The sequence below is a fragment of the Molothrus ater genome, chromosome 12 (assembly GCF_012460135.2).
Source record: "Molothrus ater isolate BHLD 08-10-18 breed brown headed cowbird chromosome 12, BPBGC_Mater_1.1, whole genome shotgun sequence".
Classification (NCBI taxonomy): Eukaryota; Metazoa; Chordata; class Aves; order Passeriformes; family Icteridae; genus Molothrus; species Molothrus ater.
In genome coordinates this window covers 11761258-11779467 of record NC_050489.2, presented here as the reverse complement: position 1 = coordinate 11779467, position 18210 = coordinate 11761258, and the positions used below count along the sequence as shown (strand labels likewise).

General features: G+C 42.4%; 1 protein-coding gene across 1 annotated transcript in view; it reads right to left on the bottom strand.

Annotated features, from left to right (window-relative positions):
* Positions 1–16574, bottom strand: part of SLC6A2 (solute carrier family 6 member 2) — a 60049-nt gene extending 43475 nt beyond the window's left edge. The window contains exon 1 of the mRNA XM_036390530.2: positions 16265–16574. Coding sequence (XP_036246423.1) covers positions 16265–16574 — 310 coding nt within the window. The remainder of the gene's footprint in view (positions 1–16264) is intronic.
* Between the last annotated feature and the right edge of the window lie 1636 nt (positions 16575–18210).

The window sequence follows — 18210 nt, the reverse complement described above, 5'->3', positions numbered from 1 at the left end:
GTGAACACCGTCACAGAAAAGCAGGTGTTCCTGGTACATGGATGTTATCTAGCTCCTCAGCAGACAGGCCACCAAGCTTGCACAGCCTCCAAGGGCACCCCTGAAGGAGGGAGGCTGGAGCCTGCTGCTGACAACTGGGAAGAGGGGATGGAACACTGAGACCTTACTGGCCTGAGATTAAAAACAATGAGGGTCTGTGTGGTACAGCAAAGAAATGTCAGAGCAACAAAAGAGCATGAGGGAACCTCAGGTCAAAGACAAGATGATGATAACAGCAGCTGTGTGATGATGTTGACAGCAGTTAGCAAGATATTCTAGTTGTAAAAAATAACATTTTTTCTGCAAAACAGATTGCATGACATACTATAAAAACTTCAGCAGCACTTTACACATGTGAAAGTCTCCAAGTATACAAGAAAATCTTCCAAGTATGCAACCTTTTTTAATGGAAAGTATTACTGAATCATAAAACCAGTGGATCTATACCATGGTGAGTGGCATGTTTATCTTGAAGCCTTTACATTTAGCTACTCCCTCTAACAAATTTTTGCTAGATTTGAGCTTATTTATATTACTACTCTCAATTTGGACTCCAAACCTTCAGTTTTTTCAGAATTGCAATTTTAACAGCATTCCTTTCACTCAAAAGAAAGTGAAAACAAATAGTTTCCAGAAATGGTTCAGTGCTGTTGGCTGAGGCCAACTGAAGCATTTTTTGTCTTGAGCTGTTAACCTGCTACTGCCTTAAAATCACTTGAAGTGACTTGAAGTGCAGTGTATTGAGAAGGTGGTCACTGATCAGTAACTGAAAGGGTTACCTAGGCCCTCCCCATGCAAATCCAATCATCCTTTTGCCTTTTGTTACAAGAGTCATGAGCTAAAGAAACCCATTAGTAGCTATTTTAAACAAATTAATGAGTGCTGAATATATCCAGCCACTCAGAGCAGCATGATTCATTCATAAATAACAGCCAAGTCATTGGCCAAGGTCCTATTTACATAAATTAATGAAATGTTCACATTTACAACAATGTGTAGTTTAAAGATAATTGCAGGCACATACAGAACTCTGGCCTGTGTTTTTTTGGTAGGAAATTAGGGAATAAATGAAGAGACGTGGTGGGTATGAGAGAATATAAATCAGGTTGATCCAAGATGGGCAGTTGGCAGTGGAGCTCTGGAGGTTTGCAGGGTCTTCTTGCTGCTGACCTTCACAACACTCACTGTGGCTGGCTTAGGAAAAGAGCAACTGCCATCATTTGCCATGAGTGTGACCATGAAAGTCCAAAGATGTGCTTCATGGGTTGCAGTGATACCTTTTAACACTGTGCCTCTATAGCAGAGGTACTATTGGGGTTGGATCTTTTGTTCCTAGATCAAGGCAGTAAGACGAGTTTTAGTTTGGTAAGTAAATACTTGGAGTTTGTAACAACATGAAAGCCTAGCTACTAACATTCCTGCCCAAATCCACCATCTTGATTTTGTGCCTTTTTCTCTTTTAACTACTTGGCTGGCTTAAACAAGAAATGAGAGAGTGAGCTGGACTGTGGAGCCAGCTTGTAGATCATTCTGTTATTTCTGCCATCCCTGTGGCTAATGCTCAATACAAGGGGATGTAGGAGTGGTGGTATCCTTTCCTGGACAGATAACACTGTTGGAACCAAAACCAGCAAACTCTATAGCTCAAAAACTCTTCAGAAGGTCCTAGTCAGGGGAGATGTGTAGTACTGGACTACTGGGTCAGCATGCAGATGCCTCCCTGGAGAACACAGCTGCTTCACAGCAGACATGACTGGAAGCTTAAGAGATATTAAATTAAGAGGAGAAAATACTATTCTTGCATTTAATTAGTAGGAATGTTCTATTAGTGCTTTTTTCTCCAACCTTGCAGCTATTAGGGGTGACACAAGGATATATTTACCTGCAATTGCACAGCAACAAAGGCACCCGGGTGAGATGTAGGCTGTATTTCAGATGTACAAGAGCAAGGCGCCTGTCGAAATGTACCTTGATTTATTGGTGGCAGAACATCCATGGATAAAAATACTTTTGAATTAAGGTATCATTGGGTATTTTCTGTAAGCTTGTGGATCAAGATAAGCAGATTTTCCTAGATTCCAGCACGAGATCCATAACAGCATAACCTCATGTGACAAGTTTTCCTTGAACTGTTAAGTACCGAAAAGATATTTTCTGTGATATGTGGATCATCATGTACACAAAAGGAAATACTACTTCATCAACTTAGCTGCCTCTTAAATGTAGGGTGAGTTGGTGCCAGGGAGATTTTGGCAACTACAGTTCTACTTTCGTTCAGATATAGACTGTTAGTCATAGTTTTCTCATCTTCTCAGAGAACTTGTTCATTTGTGTTGGGTTTTCTTTTCCTCAGTCAGCTGTAAACTAAAATGAATGTTTTCAAAATTCATGGATGAATCTGAATTTGATGCCAGAATGGCTTGTGAGGTACTTTGATCTAACTTGCTGGCTAGCATAGAGAAGAGTTTCAGACAGAAAAACCTACATACCTGATTGGAAGATACTAGACAGATCCTTTGCTGTTGGCTTGTTTTGTTTTGGAGGGATTTTTGGTGTTGTGTTGTTTTGTTTTGGGGTTTTTGTTTTGTTTGTGTTTCAATTTTGAATCAAGTGTTGGTCTTCTTTTTATAATCTATAGAGATGGAGTGAACTAAACTAATTAATTACAGTGCAATAGTGATATCTGCTTTTCTATCTGAAATTGCCACCCTGCAGGTACTTTTTGGTGTTGACAGGTTGAAGAGCTGTGCAATCAATTTTGGTACCTACATTAAGTTATGATTACTTCTTTCTGAGCTGTGCTTTTAATGTGTCAGGAAGGCCAAGTTTACATCCCTGAATTGTTTTTCCACTTTAATAAAAAACAGCCTGGGTGAGTCCTCTGAAGTTGAGCCCCTCATTTAGGCAGTATTGGTTGGTCCTTGCTTTGTGCTCTCTCTAACACTCTCAGGATGGCCCCTGTGTGAAATGTGCTTTGTGCTGTGCATGTAGCAGGGCAATTCCTGGTTCTAAGCAATCTGGGGTGGAGGGTGCTGCTCTTAAAGGCTGCTTTTCTTTTGCATGTTGTCAAAATAAAAACCAGCCAGCAGCCTCCAAGTGAAGCACCCTCTGGGGAGGATGCAGTACCCATTTTAGGCAGCATGAGATTCATAACTGTGCCAGGGTAAAACAAAGTGCCCAAGACATCTTAAATCAGCTCCAGACAAGTGCCAAGCAGCTTTCAAGAAGATTAATGTACAAACCAATAGGAGGAAAATGCCTTGACATTCTGCTAAAGAAGAATCAAGCACAACAATCTGTGATACTCTTAAAAACTTGCCTTACACTATTTAGTGTTTAATCCAGTTCTAAGTCATGTCTTCAATGTTTGGACTCAAAGGCTGAAGCAAAACACTCCTTTTCCTTCCAGTCTCTATTAGAGATTTATTTTTATTAATGTTATACTTTCTGTACTATCTTAATCTTTACAAACTCTTGCCTAACAGAATCCCCTAAATTATTCCTCTCAGTAAAGGGTTATTTCTATTACAGAAGTGTGAGACAGTCAACACTCCTATCTATAAGAATTCTAGTAAATCTAAGTTTTACTCTCAGTCATTAGAAATGAAACCTGCAGGATGGATGTTCTTTCTCACTCCACTAAAGGAAGCAGAGTAACTGTACTGTAAATTACATATAATGCAGGTTTAAACAGGGATTTAAAGCAGAAGCAAAAAGTTGCATACACTATAAAGCCATTCTCCATCTTTCCTTAAAACCCACTATGTGCAATTTTCTGATATTTCTTATACATGCTTTCTAAATTACAATGTACAGATGTCAGACATATTTGAAATGAATAGTATGTTATCTAGTAATAAAGAATATTTTCTTATAGAATACAAGTGCTGCATTATTTAAATTCATTTGTAAATTTTAATGGCTGCGTGTGGTTCTATTGATAATGATATTGGCAAATTTATCATTACAGTCATGGCTACTGTTTGCATAATTCCCTAGAAAAATTAAAATTGTACTCTTATCAAAGATTATAGTTACTGTTGGATTGTGCTAATATTTTGGAAGGCCTGGGCAATGGTAATTTCCAAGTGGATGTGGCTTCTTTACTTTGTAGCTTTCTGTTAGCACTGAACACAGGAATTTCACAAAAAACTGTCACCAAGTTCTTCACAGAAAACTTCTCCTTTTGGGAAAAATCTGTATTTGGCACAGGGTAGTGCTGGTAATATTCTGTGTGCCAGCCATTAGGTGGGGTTTCTGAGAATTTGGGCATTGCGAGCACAAAGTGAAACCTCTCCAAATCATCCCCCCTGCAGCAGGACAGTAAGAACTACTTCTCTTGACATCAATTTGCTTGAAGGGGTAAACTGAGTCTTATTTAGACTACTCAGCTTCTTCTGTGGAAATTATTAAGACAAAAGCTTTTCTTTAAGTTTGCAACTTGAGCCTTATGTTTGTTCTTACTGGACTGTTTTCCAAATAGGCTTCAAGCAATGTAATTTTCCCCTCAGTCCAAGCTGTCCAGTGCATGCTTTGTCACTGCCATTCTGCACAGGGCCTCCTAGCTTGATATGCCATGAAAAAATGTGAAAATTACCCCAGGGTCCATCATAGCTCCCTGCCAAGATGAAGCAGAGGCTTATTAACAGTTTGAAGCAAAATCCTTCTTGCTTAATCACAGTGCAAACTTTTGCTTGGGCAGATTGCTGGGCAGTTTTGTTCACTGATTACTGAGACCTTATGATAAATCATTGTGGCTGAGTCTGGTGTTTTCAACTTGTTACACAGCGATTTTTTTATTTTTGTATTTCTAAACTACTTTAAACACATAATACATCATGACTGTAAAATGGTAATTAGAAAGAAACATATAGGTGATCTTGAAGATCTCAAAATCTCATAATTTAGCATCAAACACAGTGATTTTGTCATCAGCTTTTGTATGACTCAATGAAGGATTAACTGGCTGTTTAGGAAGACCCTGGTAGCTGGTTTCTGGCCCTTTCTGTAAGGGTCAAGTCAAGACAGTAACTTATGCCAGAGAGTAACTGTATTCTTAGAGCCACCAATTTCAAAAGTTCAAAAACCATGAAGTAGGTCCCAGAATACTTTAAAATGCATGATCTTCTACTACAATCCTTTTATTTGCCTGCTTGCTTTTAGTTTTGAATTTACTTTGTGCTTCCCCAGCTTTTCTTTTCAGCCTTGAAAGCTAGAAAGAGATTCTTGCCTAAATCATTTGTCCCTATGAAACTGTGAGAGTAAAAGGCACTTCTTAAAATAGAACTTTTTTTTATTGCTTGAGCCCAGCATAGGAGAATGCTGAGGTCACAGTCTAACTCTCACAGAGTGAATCTATTTTGTGTAATAATCACCATCATCTATCTATGTAATCCTGACAGTTTGCTTTTTAGGTAAAGTACTGAGCTGTTGTACTGAGTGAATATCAGTTACTACGTGGTGGAAGTCTTGTGCATCAGTTTAGTCTGAAGAGTTTTTTATTGCTTTACTGTGTTTTTCTTCTCACATAATTCTTAGTCTGGAAATTCTGTCTACTTAGGAGCCCTTAAGAGAGACGTCTGTTATTTGGGTTTAAATCCTGGCTCTGGTGACGTCAATGGAAAAAAATCACCCATTGACTTCAGCTGGGTCAGGATTCCTCCCATGTGGTTTAGAATCTATTGATTTTCACTAAGGCTGTACAGCCATACATACATGAGAAACAAACTGTAGAAAAGAAGCAAATGATCAAACTCTTCCCCAAAACAAAGTCCTGGACTGTCTTTGATCTCATCAACACCTGTCTCATAATCTCATTTACACATCTGAATTTCTCTTCTGAAAGCAGAAAAAGCACTGTACAGCACAAACTAGTCCTTAGTTTTGTGGTAAAATGTAGAACTAAGCTGCCTTGTACAGCTCTGATCTCCCCTCAGTTAGAGGGCAGGAGCTTGGGAGTTTCCTTCAAGCATCAATGTTACTGCGGATGGGCAGATACAGCCCTGCATGCTGATGAAGAGTCAAGCCACTGCTGAGAGTGGCTTCTGGGCTGCAACTCGATGTTTTGGTAACATTTGGCCTTGAACTCTCTAATATCATAGTAAGTACAATATACTTAATTGTGAAATTACTGTGTTGTGAAATAAGGATTCCTCTGCCAAGAAGGAAAGATGCTGAGACCTCCTGAAATGTGGGTTACGTTAACATTGAAGAAGAAAAAAGAAATCTTTCAATTTTAGAATGTATCCATGAAAGTCTGTGTGGAGCTTGGTTTTTTTTTCCCTAAAGGAGAATCTTTTGAGGGTATTTGGAGCACCTTCTAAATTTAGGATTTGAGAAATTATTTCCTCCTGTATCAATCCTTGGGGAGAAGAGACTGTATCTGTTTTATTGTTGCACTCTCTTTAAAAAAGTGTGTTCAGGGCTAACCTCTTGTTGTCAATGGAGTGTGTCCTTGCTGTCATGGTGGCCATGCTGACAAGTGAGGTCCTATATGAATTAAGCCCTGCTAAAAGCTGCCATTCTTATAATATAAAATAAAATAAAGTGGGAAATCCAAGAACAGTCTGCTAATAATATTTGTTATTACTGGGCAGCTCTGTATTTAGAAGTAATGAGCCACCATGAAAGAGATTATTTTTTTCCTATAAATATTGTGACATTAATTATCAGGTGGGGATCTCCCAAGACCTGTGAGGATCTACTGCTCCACCTTGTGGTCTGAAAAACGCTTCCCATTACTCTGTAGAGAGTCCTGTGCCAGAAAAAGTCCAGCCTCTTCCTGTTTTTTTATTTAACTGGAATTTGACTGGAATCAGTATCATACTTTCCCTTGAGATATGGATCTTAAGGGCAAGTAACATGCTGTCACCTTTGGCATCCTTCAGGATAGACATTGCAAGAGGTCTTTCATTACAGAAGAGAAAAATAGAAATTAAAATATCAATGAAGAGAAGAGTGCAGTGCACACATGCCCACATAGGTCAGGAGGTGCAGAATAAATTAAAAATAGCTGGTGAAAACCAAGATGCACAATACTCAGACGTTTTTTTCAGTACATACACTGGGCTCAAGGAAACAGTGGTTTGGGTGGTCAATGAGGCAGTTGCAGAGGGTTCATTCTTCCATGCTGCTGTTGGGCCAGAACATCAGCTCATTCCCACAGTGCTGCAGGCTTCAGTGCAGATGGATGCTGTGCAATTGCCCAGCCACAATCCTTCCCCTACATCAGTGCCACAAAAGCTGTTTCTCAGACTGGCAAGAGTGCTGCAGCAAGACAGGACACCCAGGGCTTGCAAATCATGCAATAACTTTCTCCAGCTCTGAAATAAAGACTGCAAAGGAGTAATATTCTTCTGCTGTGGAAATCACAATTCCTGTGTACTTCAGTGGGATGGGATCAAACCAGTACTGCTCTCCTGATGCTGGGTTTGTTCTAGGGAAGCAGCTTATAACAAAGCATTCTAAGAGACTTCATGTCTGTGTGGTCTAACACCACCTGTCTGGGGAGGTTGGATGCTGTTTTGGACACCTAGCATATATTCTTAGACAATTATAATAGTCAAAATGTAGCAATCAATTAATACCTACATTAAGAACACAGGTTCTGCAATCACTTGTGCTTTTGGAAGTGAGTGGTTGTGTTCATAAAGCCTTAAGGAGTAGGAGCACTGGAAAAATTTCCATTTTCTATAAAAAGACTTATTGTATAATAAGGGCAGCTTGTCTTACTACATACCAGCAGTCAGAATGTTTGTCACAAAAAAACATTTATGGACTGGCAAAAGACAACTGCCTGCCCAATCCTGCCTGAATTTTGTTTAGTAAGGTGTTATCACAGAATTCTGCTCACTGGAAAGTTGAGAGTGTGCTTTAGATGAAAATGAGTGTCGAGAAGGATGTGGCTTACACAGCCAGACCTCCCTGCTGACAGTTTCTGCTTCTGAATGGTAAACCCTGGTCCCCAAAGTGCTGCTCTGCACTGTCACCTTTGTCATGCTTCAGGAAAGATTGCAAAACTTGTTTGAATAGGGGAAAGGAGGAGTGAAAATAAAACAAAAGATAGTTTTCATAAGTAGTTTAGAGGTTCTTTCCTATGGTTTTGGTGAAGAATGTCACAAGGCAAGGAAATCAACTGTTTTCCTTCCATGCCTCTCACCTCCTTTTCCCTTCTTTATGGATTAATGGTTTCAAAATCTCTGTGGCTAAAATTAAGTATGTTGAATTGATAGAGAAATTAAGATGCTGAATTATACTACAGTTACCCAGGATTTCCATGAGAACAGGAATTACTCAACAGTACTGGGGATCTAGGCACTTTTGGTGCTGATTTCCTGAAGGACTCGGATATCCATCTGTAGGAAACCAAGTTTTGAATGTCAATAAAGCCTTGCATTTGAACCTATTCTGATTTGGCACCAGTATGTAAGATCTGCACAATTAGGGTGGAACCTTTCCACCAAAGGTTCAAGACTTAATACAAAGGTGGGGAGAAGGAAAGCAGATGATTGAGGAGTTGCAGTTGGAGGAGGCAACCACAGGTTGTCAAGGCATGGGTAATGGGCTGCTAACATGAATCCTTTGTCTCCTAAAGCCTTGAGGAAGGAAAACTCAAGGTTTATAACCAGTGTGATATTCCTGGATTCCTTAGATACTCTTAATTGAAAATGGATTGTGACGGTAGATTTGTCCTTAATATAATTTATTTCAACTTTATTGATTATGATAACAGGAACTACAATAATAATGATTTTTTTCTTGTTGCCACATTTCTAGTCAAGAAGTTGAAAGTCAGATGCAAGATTCCTGGGGGGGTTGGACAATCCTTAAGGTCCCTTCAACCCAAATAATTCTGATTCTATATGTAGAAAGAAAATGGAAAGCACTTAGAGTGAGGTAGTAGTGAAAGATCCAGAACTGTTTTACAAAGATGCAACATTTAAATTTGTCTCTTGACTTCTACCTTACAATACTTTAGTATAACTGTATCTCTGGGTGTAGAATTTTTTTTGTTACAGTTTGCTATTTTGTAATAATCTTGAGAGCAGTTAGGCAAAACAGTGTCTAAAAACTACATGTAATAACTGCAATACATGTAAATGCTATGGAGTTTACAGAGCAGACTGATATCAGAGAACCATACTACAGTTCTTGAATATTTAATCACTTGGTTAAACTGGGACAAAGGCTTTACAACTGGGAGTTGCTGATGTGCTTACCATCAGACATAGCAGAAATGAAGACATGGGCTATTTGATCTTGCTCCTCAGAAGTTCTCAAAACTCTTTAAACCATTCATTTCCATTTTAACACACAGCAAGATGTTCAGTAATTTATGGCCTGATTTTAATCCACCATTCCCCTCATAGCATATCTGAACTCTCAGTAAAGATGTGTGTTCCTCCTGATCTTATGTGTAAGTAGCTGTATTAACATTCTGTTTCATATTGGTCTCAGCATGGGGAAGAAGTATCTGTCTGGAAAGAACATATTCAAACTGCTGGAGCTATATTCATATATTCACTGAACTGACAGACAGGTTTGTGGTATTTTGCCTAAAAAATGAAAGTGAAATTCTGTCCCCAAACCATGTCTCAGTCTCTTTAGGGATATATTTTGGTTTCTTCAGTTAAGAAGGATTGTTGGCTGCTGCACTCCTAACCTGGCCTTTCTCTTTTCCATTACTGCCAGAGGTTAGGATGATGTGAGTGAGAAAACAGACACACAAAGCTCAGGTCCTTGCTATTTCAGCTTGAGTGAGTACCTAAACCCAGGTCTCCATGTCAAACTGTAAGAAAGTCCTGTATTTGTTTCAGTAGGAGTTAATATGAGCTTTGAAGGCTCTCTAATGTAACTTGCATGCAGACTTTACTTGTGCAGATATGGTTTACTAGGGATATTTCAGTACTTCTGATCCTTGGCAGAATTGAGAAGAGTGTACAGGAATGAAGAGGGCTTAGGGGGGAGGCAGGGGATGGGAAGATCTTAAGCAGGGATTTTAAATTTTTAAAAACAGAACTAAGTTTAGTTCTTGAAGTCTTTTCTGCCTCTTAGTTTAGAAAAAAAATACTCCAAGTGGTAATCAAAATGTGCATCCACTGTACTTGGAAAGATCTATCTTTGCTTTTGTCAGCTGGTCCACACCAGCTCTTTTATAGTCAGTAAAGCTGGAAAATCAATTTTGGTAATTGATTGGATCACCCTTTAGATCAGTTCTCAATACTTGCCCTGCATCAGCCACAGGATGGTCCTCAAATGTGTAACATCAAGCTAAACATTATGGATCTCATCTAGAACCTCTCTATGCTCTAGTGTATCTCTAGACCTTTGTAAGTTTGTCAAGCTAGGAGTTGCTAGAATTGTTCAGGGACAAATAACATCTCTGCACAGGCAGGTATTTAGCTGAAAGTCTATATACTATGCCATTTATACACTATTTCATGGTATCATACCTCAGAGTCAGAAACAAATAGTTTACAATTGATGAACGATTTGGGTGAGAGATTCAGTCCTTCCCTCTCAGTTATTCTTAATATTTCATGTGTAGTATGTGTATGATGCAGTAGCTTCTAACCCTGCAGAAATTCCTGTTCTGAAGATTTATTTTGTGGAGCCAACAAGGCGTGCAGAGCAGAAGAGGGAATTTCAGAGGAGCAGCTGGCAGCTGGCATGTGAGCTCCAGTGCTGGAGAGCCTGGGTCAATCCATGCCCTGCATGCACCAGGTGATCAGAGGCTGATCAAGGAAGGGAGAGAGAAGGGATGGAGTGGGAAAGGGAAGAGAGCATCTGTGAGCTGGACACTGACTCTGGATCTGGGAAAGGAGGTACTGCCACCCCACACAGCTGAGCATTGTCCCTAATGTCACACAACGGCTGAGAACCCAGAGCTCATGGTGAGGAGATCAGCATAACAGTTTAACCTATCTGAGGTCAGTGGTTTGATGTGCTAATGGGAATTGAAAACCCCTTTTTTAGGAAACCAAAATCACTAGATTTGCATCTGAGCTTTGATTGACTGATGAGTCAAACTCTTGGCGTAGGCTTTGCAGTGAGATTACTTCAAAGTTGATTTATTATTATCATCATCAATGCTATTTTGAAGTATAAACTCTGATATTGTAAGGCAAAGGTCATCCACCTCTGAACTGCAAAGTGCCAGGTTATATTCTTCCCCAAAATAGCGATTAAATTTGGTGGCAGACACTTTGCAAGCCTGAGGAGGCAGAGTGCAGTAGAAAGACAAGGGGGTGCTGTCAGCAGCAGGGTTTGCTCTCAGTGCAGTGTGTGGTGGCCAGGCCCCCAGCTCTGTGGGAGGTGACAGCTCCACCTTTGTGTGTCCTTCTCCATGTGTGACAACTCTGGGCTCCTGAATTTGTGCTGGGCCTGTTCAGGGATATTTGGATGTGGTTTTTGCTGTCTTTGGTACCTGTGCTGTGGATTGCTCAGTCCTGCATTACAGCTGATGGAACTATGAGTAGGACAGGGAGCATTAGGATAAATTGTAAAACACTTCTGAAGTGTATTGATTGCAAGCAAACAATTTCTTCTGGAAATACTGTGGTCTAAAAACACTTTAAAATAATGCTGCAGGGGAGATTTAAAGTGTGCATTGTGATGGCTAGAGTAATGTTAAAATATTTATCTGCCACTGTTCTTAAATTCATTAAAAACTTAATCTGATTCTTATGATACAGTAAGTCTCCAGTGACTAATCCGACAATTACATGCTTCCTAATGAGTAGTCTGAACATGACTGACCTTGCAAATACTTTGGCTCACAAAAGGAGCACTTTATGTTGGTAAATTCCTTTTCCCCAAATTTCAGTGGGAAATAGTCATAGGCAGAATTAATATGCGGGAACAGGAAACAAAAATGAACGTTAATACTGAAAGTGTCTTGCACAAAAACTACAATAGCTTGTTAACTAAGACTGAGCATCATCCTCCCCCACTGTGAGCACATCAGTTAATCATAGTAGGCATTACTCAACTTCATTTGGCATCAGTAAAATTTCAGATGTAATCCAAATATCAGGGTAAATCTTTGCCTAACTTGAGAGTATAATTTTAATAGTAGTCTTCTTCTTTAATTCATCATAATCTCTTGTAGAGCTGGGGAGCAATTAAAATGTTGGTTGTGTTATAAAGAATTCTTTGGACTACATTGATGTTGACCACTTACAGGGAGAGTTAAACAGCTAAGGAATCTTTTCCTTAAAAATAATTTTTTAAAAAGTGCTCTTGCCAGAAAAGTTAAAACAAGGATATAGTTCTTGTAAGATTAGCCAGCAGAAATGACCATAGCTGATGATTTCTCCAGTGACAAGCCCTGCTGCTTTGCAACTCTGACAAATGCACTGCACAAAAAGTATTCCATCTGCTGCAAACAGTGCTTTTCCTCTGTGCTGCAAGCAGCAGTCAAATACATGGAAGTTGTGGGGTTTTTTTCAGCTGGACTGACAAGGTGGTGTTTGAGAATTCCTCCTTTTGGAGTGTTGCCATATCTACTTAGTGGGAGATTGCAGATTTTCCCCATCTGTTCACAGTCTACCCTATCACCTGATAAATATTTTAGAGCACACAGTGGACATATCCTGCTTCCAAGAAGTCAGTGAGGGCAAGAACTCATCCAGTCTGTTCATACTAAACTGTCCTGTAAGCTTTCTGTGGCTCATTTCATTACAATACATTCACTGGATCTGTCTGCCCTTGTAAGGCAGGCAAGTCCTATGAAAGTAGGTGATTGATATAAAAAAATAAATGCTCTAGATTTTTAGATCTTACTAAAGACTGGGGATTTTTTTAATAGCAGAAGAATGATTCCAAAAATTACACTTGTTTACGGAAGGGTTACATTCTGCCATCTATCTTTGTGCAGAAGTCCCCTTGGGGTCTCTCAGCAGGCTACTCCCAAAAACCAGATGTTTCTGGCTATTCATTCAGTGTCTTAATTCTGCTGGGTGCTTCTTACTCTCTAGATTTTTGTTACTGGGAGCTTGTTAAAATATAAATGTTTCTTTTTGTTACCACCACCAGTGCTGTCTCTGAAGTTACCTAACAAAAAAAGTCTGTATATCTGCCACTGGGTGGTGTATGTCTTGTGTAAGCAAAACTCACTAAAGTAAACTATCAGAGTTTTGTATAAGTGGAACTTCCAGATCTAACCCAAAAGCCTCCATGTCTTTTTTTCTAGAAAATTTCCCTGGAGTTCATCAAAGAAAGAAACTCCAGGACTTGGCTAGTAAAAAGAAGGGGATGTATATACATCCATGTCCTTGTAAAATTCAACTTTGAATGGGAGAATAGAGTGTGTGTTTATATTTCCCTTCTCGGTTCTTGTAAGTTTCCATGCTTTCTTGAGAGTCACCTACTTTTACAAACATGCAAAGGCCCTTAGTGTGTCTGCAGGCATCTTGAATTAATCATAGTTAGCTTTAGGGTACAGTTCATGTGCCAACCACATAACTTTTTTTTTTTTTTTTAACGTAAAGGAAGATGCCATTTTCTACCACTTCCATGTCCTTGATGTTGTTGTTCAAATTCTAAGAACATTTGTAGAACACTTGTGGCATAGCTTTTGGTAGGATAGCAGAATTTCTTTTTGTTAGGTGGCACAAGCTGTGCTGAGCCAGGACTTGGGGCATTGTAAGCTGCTTGTGCTTCTGTTTCACTGAGTATTTTATATCAATTGGCTGACAACATGTTCATAACCCACAGGTTTGACTGTCCAAAGCCAGCTCTAGTTAAGTCACTGAGGCTGAGTAATTGCTGAGGCTTTCAGAATAAAGAGAAACTGCAGGAGGAAGAGGAAACGAAAACTTTTACCTTCCACTGCTTTACTTTATGCATACCATCCAATTCAAGCTTCTCTGTTCTGTTGGTTTCTTCTTTACCTAGCAGTTCCTTATAAATATCAAAAGGCAAACTGTAATCATGAGCATCCCGTAAATTTTTTTATGGGTTAAGTCTAGTCAAGTACAAAAACAACTTCTGATTTCATCCCTTTAATTTGCTCAGCAGTCCAGAAAAACTACTAAGATAGTGAAATTAAGTTTTCCTCATGTCTATATCCACATACCAACTTTTGCATGGGGAAACATAACACAATGGGTTTCATATAATTGCTAATCCTTTTGAGGCAGCAAAAGTCAAATTAGTGCTGGAAAGGTTCCCTCATGCAATAGCAGTGGGGGGCAGGGGGGAGATATTTAGGAATATCCACGATTTATGACTGGAAAGATCTCAACAAAATCCAACAATATCCCACAGCTCTGCCTGTTGCCTTATGTTTTTTGGTCTTGTAGGAAAATTTGCACATAAAACAAACAAGCTCCCAAGCAGAATTTGAAAGAAAGAAGGGACTGAGTTGGCTTGAAACTCAGTAAAGCACTTCTAGAGCCTGAAATTCTTACAAGAGTTTCTGCTGACTAAAACTGACATGCATGTCCAACATAAGAGGCAATGGATGGAAAAATTTCAAGATACCAGAGTGTTTGGTCTCTGTATGAGTTCTATAAACAGTCTTGGCCATTCTATAGACTTTGGTAGCAAAGGGCCTCTCTACCTTTGATATGGAAGAATTACTGCAAACTTTTCACTGGAATGGTCCTCTTGTAGCTGTTGGCTTTCTCTTCACTGCCATTTGGAAGTATTTGAATCAGAAAATGCTAATGAAGACCCAGTTTTTTCTAGCTGAACTGACATAAGATAATACATGGTGGCTAAACAAAACACAAGAGTTGCAGACTGTTACCTTCTGTGCCTGAGCTGGCAGTGAATTATGAAGGAAGCAGGTTAGGAAATTAAGTGACCCAAATTACAACAGAAAAGAGTTCAGGCACTCTGGGTGTCACCTTGTGCAATGTGAGATAGGAGAATAATCTCTTTTCCTGAGAACTGCCAGACGATGAGGAGATGTGGCAGTGGTGCATCTGTCCTGAGTGGTATGAATGATGCTGCCCCACCTGCACCTGACCCAGCAGGAGCCTGCTGGGCTCCTGATGCATTGTGCTGCTGTAGTGTGAATGGCCAGCACTATTTTTGGACACAACGAAATCAGGATGGAGGTTATTTTTCAGCACTATCTACATTCTTCAGTCTGTCTGGGTGGTGAGCAGAGAGATTTTCTGACTCCTCTCAGAAGTTTTGGAGCTACCAAGCTTGACCGAGTGTTTCATTAGCACCAATATCCTATTAAGTTCCAACGACAGGTATAATTCCATTTTATTTGATAAAATGGATTTCCCCATTCATCCTGCATTCCTATTTTCACAGGAAGCAATTATTTTATGCTACAAGTGTGACCTATTAGCATTTATCACCAGGCAACCACACTATCACTATATCCATACATGAATATCTTTCAGAATGTGCTTTCTCTCTGTCAGTTCTATCTGTGTGGCTCACTGTTCACACACAGTTCTCCATCTGCCACGCAGGGTCTGTTCTTTCTGCGTGTGATTTGAGAGCACCCCAGGCACCTGCCCAGCTCGCAGATGGTGTTACTCCATCACAGCCTGGAGTCATCACGGACAGCACAGTGTACTTAGGGAGATGAAAGAGGATGATGGAGTTAAGGTCTTACTGAAGACACGCCAGACAATCTGAGCCAACTACAGTTACTGTGTGTAATTCTTGTTTCTGTCATTGCCAAACTGTGCAGGAGGTGAGGTTTTGTTTGTAACAAGTCTCCTACCTACTTTGGAGGAGGGGAGAACCCCCACACTGCAGAACCGAGGGCAGAAATCACAATCCTACGTTAAAACTGCCCCCATGAAACCTGTCGGTGGTCTGGCGCTAGCTCTTCTAGATGCTGTTTTTCTGCTCGAGTGTTTTTGGTTTGGCCTTTTTTCCCCCCCTCCTCTCGGTGCTATTTTTTGCGAACGAAAAAAAAGTGTTAAGCAGCCTGGAGCGGCAGCAGAAGGCAAATACGCCTGTACTGAAAAACTAAGTTAAACTTCGAGGAGTGTGCGAGCAATCGTTGCCGGGAAGGGGCTGCGCGGTGCCCTGGGGGCCGCGGCGGCTCCGCGCTGCCCGGGAGGAGCGGGGAGCGCTGGGGAGCGCGGCGGTGCCGCCGCTCCTCCCGCGGCCACCGGGCACCGCGCCCGGGCACCGCGGGGTGAGCCCCGGCTCCCGGCTTCGCGCAGAAACTCCGCCAACAGGAGCGGGATGCCGCTCTCGGGGCTGTGGGGCCGGGGAAAAAAGACCTCGCAAGCGCTTTTCTTACCCCCTCCATTTTTGTAGCAGAGGTATGGAAATCGCCAGACGTTGGCCAGGTCCACGGCGAAGCCGATGACGGAGAGGAGGAAGTCGATCTTCTTGCCCCAGGTCTCCCTGTCCTGGGTGCCGTAGCGCGGCGCGGGGGCGGCGGGCAGGAGGCTGCTGCTGGTGTACTGCACCCCGTTGTGCTCCTTCACCAGCAGCAGCTCCACGTCCTTCTTGGGCGGCGGCGGCGGCCCCGCGCGGTCCGGCAAGGGGGCCACCACCGACACTTTGCGCTCGGGCTGGACCTGTTTGTTCATCCTCGCCTTAAACATCCAGAGAGAGCGAGCTGAGGAGGGGGCGCGCAGATAACGGAAGTGCGCTTCCCGCTGGAGGCGACTCCGCGCTCAGCCCGGCGGTGTCAGCGCGGCGGGAGCGAGGCACGGCCGTAATAAGAGCCATGCAAATGAGGCGGGAGAGGGGGGACCGCGGCGCCCGCGCCCGCCGGGGCGCCCCCGGGGAGCGGGGCTGCCCGCGCCTCCCGCCGCGGAGAGCGCCCGCACCTGGGGCCGCCGCCCGGCTCCGACTCGCGCCCCGCACGGCCCCTGGTGCCCCGCACTGCTCCGAACCCGCACCGCCCCTGGTGCCCCGCACTGCTCCGAACCCCGCACGGCCCCTGGTGCCCCGCACTGCCCGGAGCCCCGCACTGCTCCGAACCCGCACCGCCCCTGGTGCCCCGCACTGCTCCTAACCCCGCACGGCCCCTGGTGCCCCGCACTGCTCCTAACCCCGCGCAGCCCCTGGTGCCCCGCACTGCCCGGAGCCCCGCACTGCTCCGAACCCGCACCGCCCCTGGTGCCCCGCACTGCCCGGAGCCCTGCACTGCTCCGAACCCGCACCGCCTCTGGTGCCCCGCACGGCCCCTGGTGCCCCGCACTGCTCCGAGCCCCGCACGGCCCCTGGTTCCCCGCCAAGTTACTCAGGTCGGCTCCGTCCTGCCGCAGATTACGGCGCGCTCGGAGCTGCTGCTTCCCGCCGGGCAAAACGCGCATCCCTAGTCCAGGCAGCTGAAATTGCCTTAGCAAGCAACAGGTAAAGCCTGCTTGGATTGCCCACTTCCCTTCTTTCTCGGCTGGTCTCCCCTGTCCGCTAGTGTGGCTTTAGTTAAACAGCAGAATTTTGGGCTTTTGACATCAGAACCCGGTGGGATGCAGGCTGCACGGCACAGCTGGACACTGTTAATGCTCATATGCCAGGGCTGATGGATGCCCAGCTTCTTCTTTCATGGCAAATATGAGGCTGGTAGAATTCAGTTGTCAGGTTGAGGCATTTGTGGGACATTAGCTATTTGCTGCTATTCCAGATGGAACCCGAGTCTTTTGCATGTAAAATGGACAAAGAATTATCTGGCAGAACAGTGATTGATGTCAGAAGTTGGCTAAATACAGCTGCAGAAAGTGGTTTTCAGGGACTCTTCTTGTTACAGCTGTGAATAGTAACTCTACACTCCTTGTCAGTTAAGGGAATAAAATTTGTCCATAAAAGACAGAAACCAGCTTTCTCTCCCCAGTGTTAAATAGCTTCCCTTCTGCCTGGCATCAGTGAGAGCAGGTCAAGTCACAGAGGATTCTTGAAGGTGTTAACAGCCTACCATACTTATTTATTCTGCTAGGGCTGATAAAACGCTATTACATATATTGTAATACATAAAGGGGCGCTAGTCAGAGTTCATAAAGAACACCAGATTTGTCTGCAAACTTGGAGTGTGAAAAAGAATATCACCTCAGAGTTAAAGTTCACATATTGGCATTCTCCCCATCTCTCTTTAGGCCAAAGACTAAAAAGATGCTAGCAAGAGAGCTACAATGTACAGATTTTATGCCTTCACAAAAAACACTTGGTTTAAGCTCTGACATCCAAGCTCTGACTTGAATCCTAAAGCTTTCATTTGGGTGAAGCATTTGAGCAGTG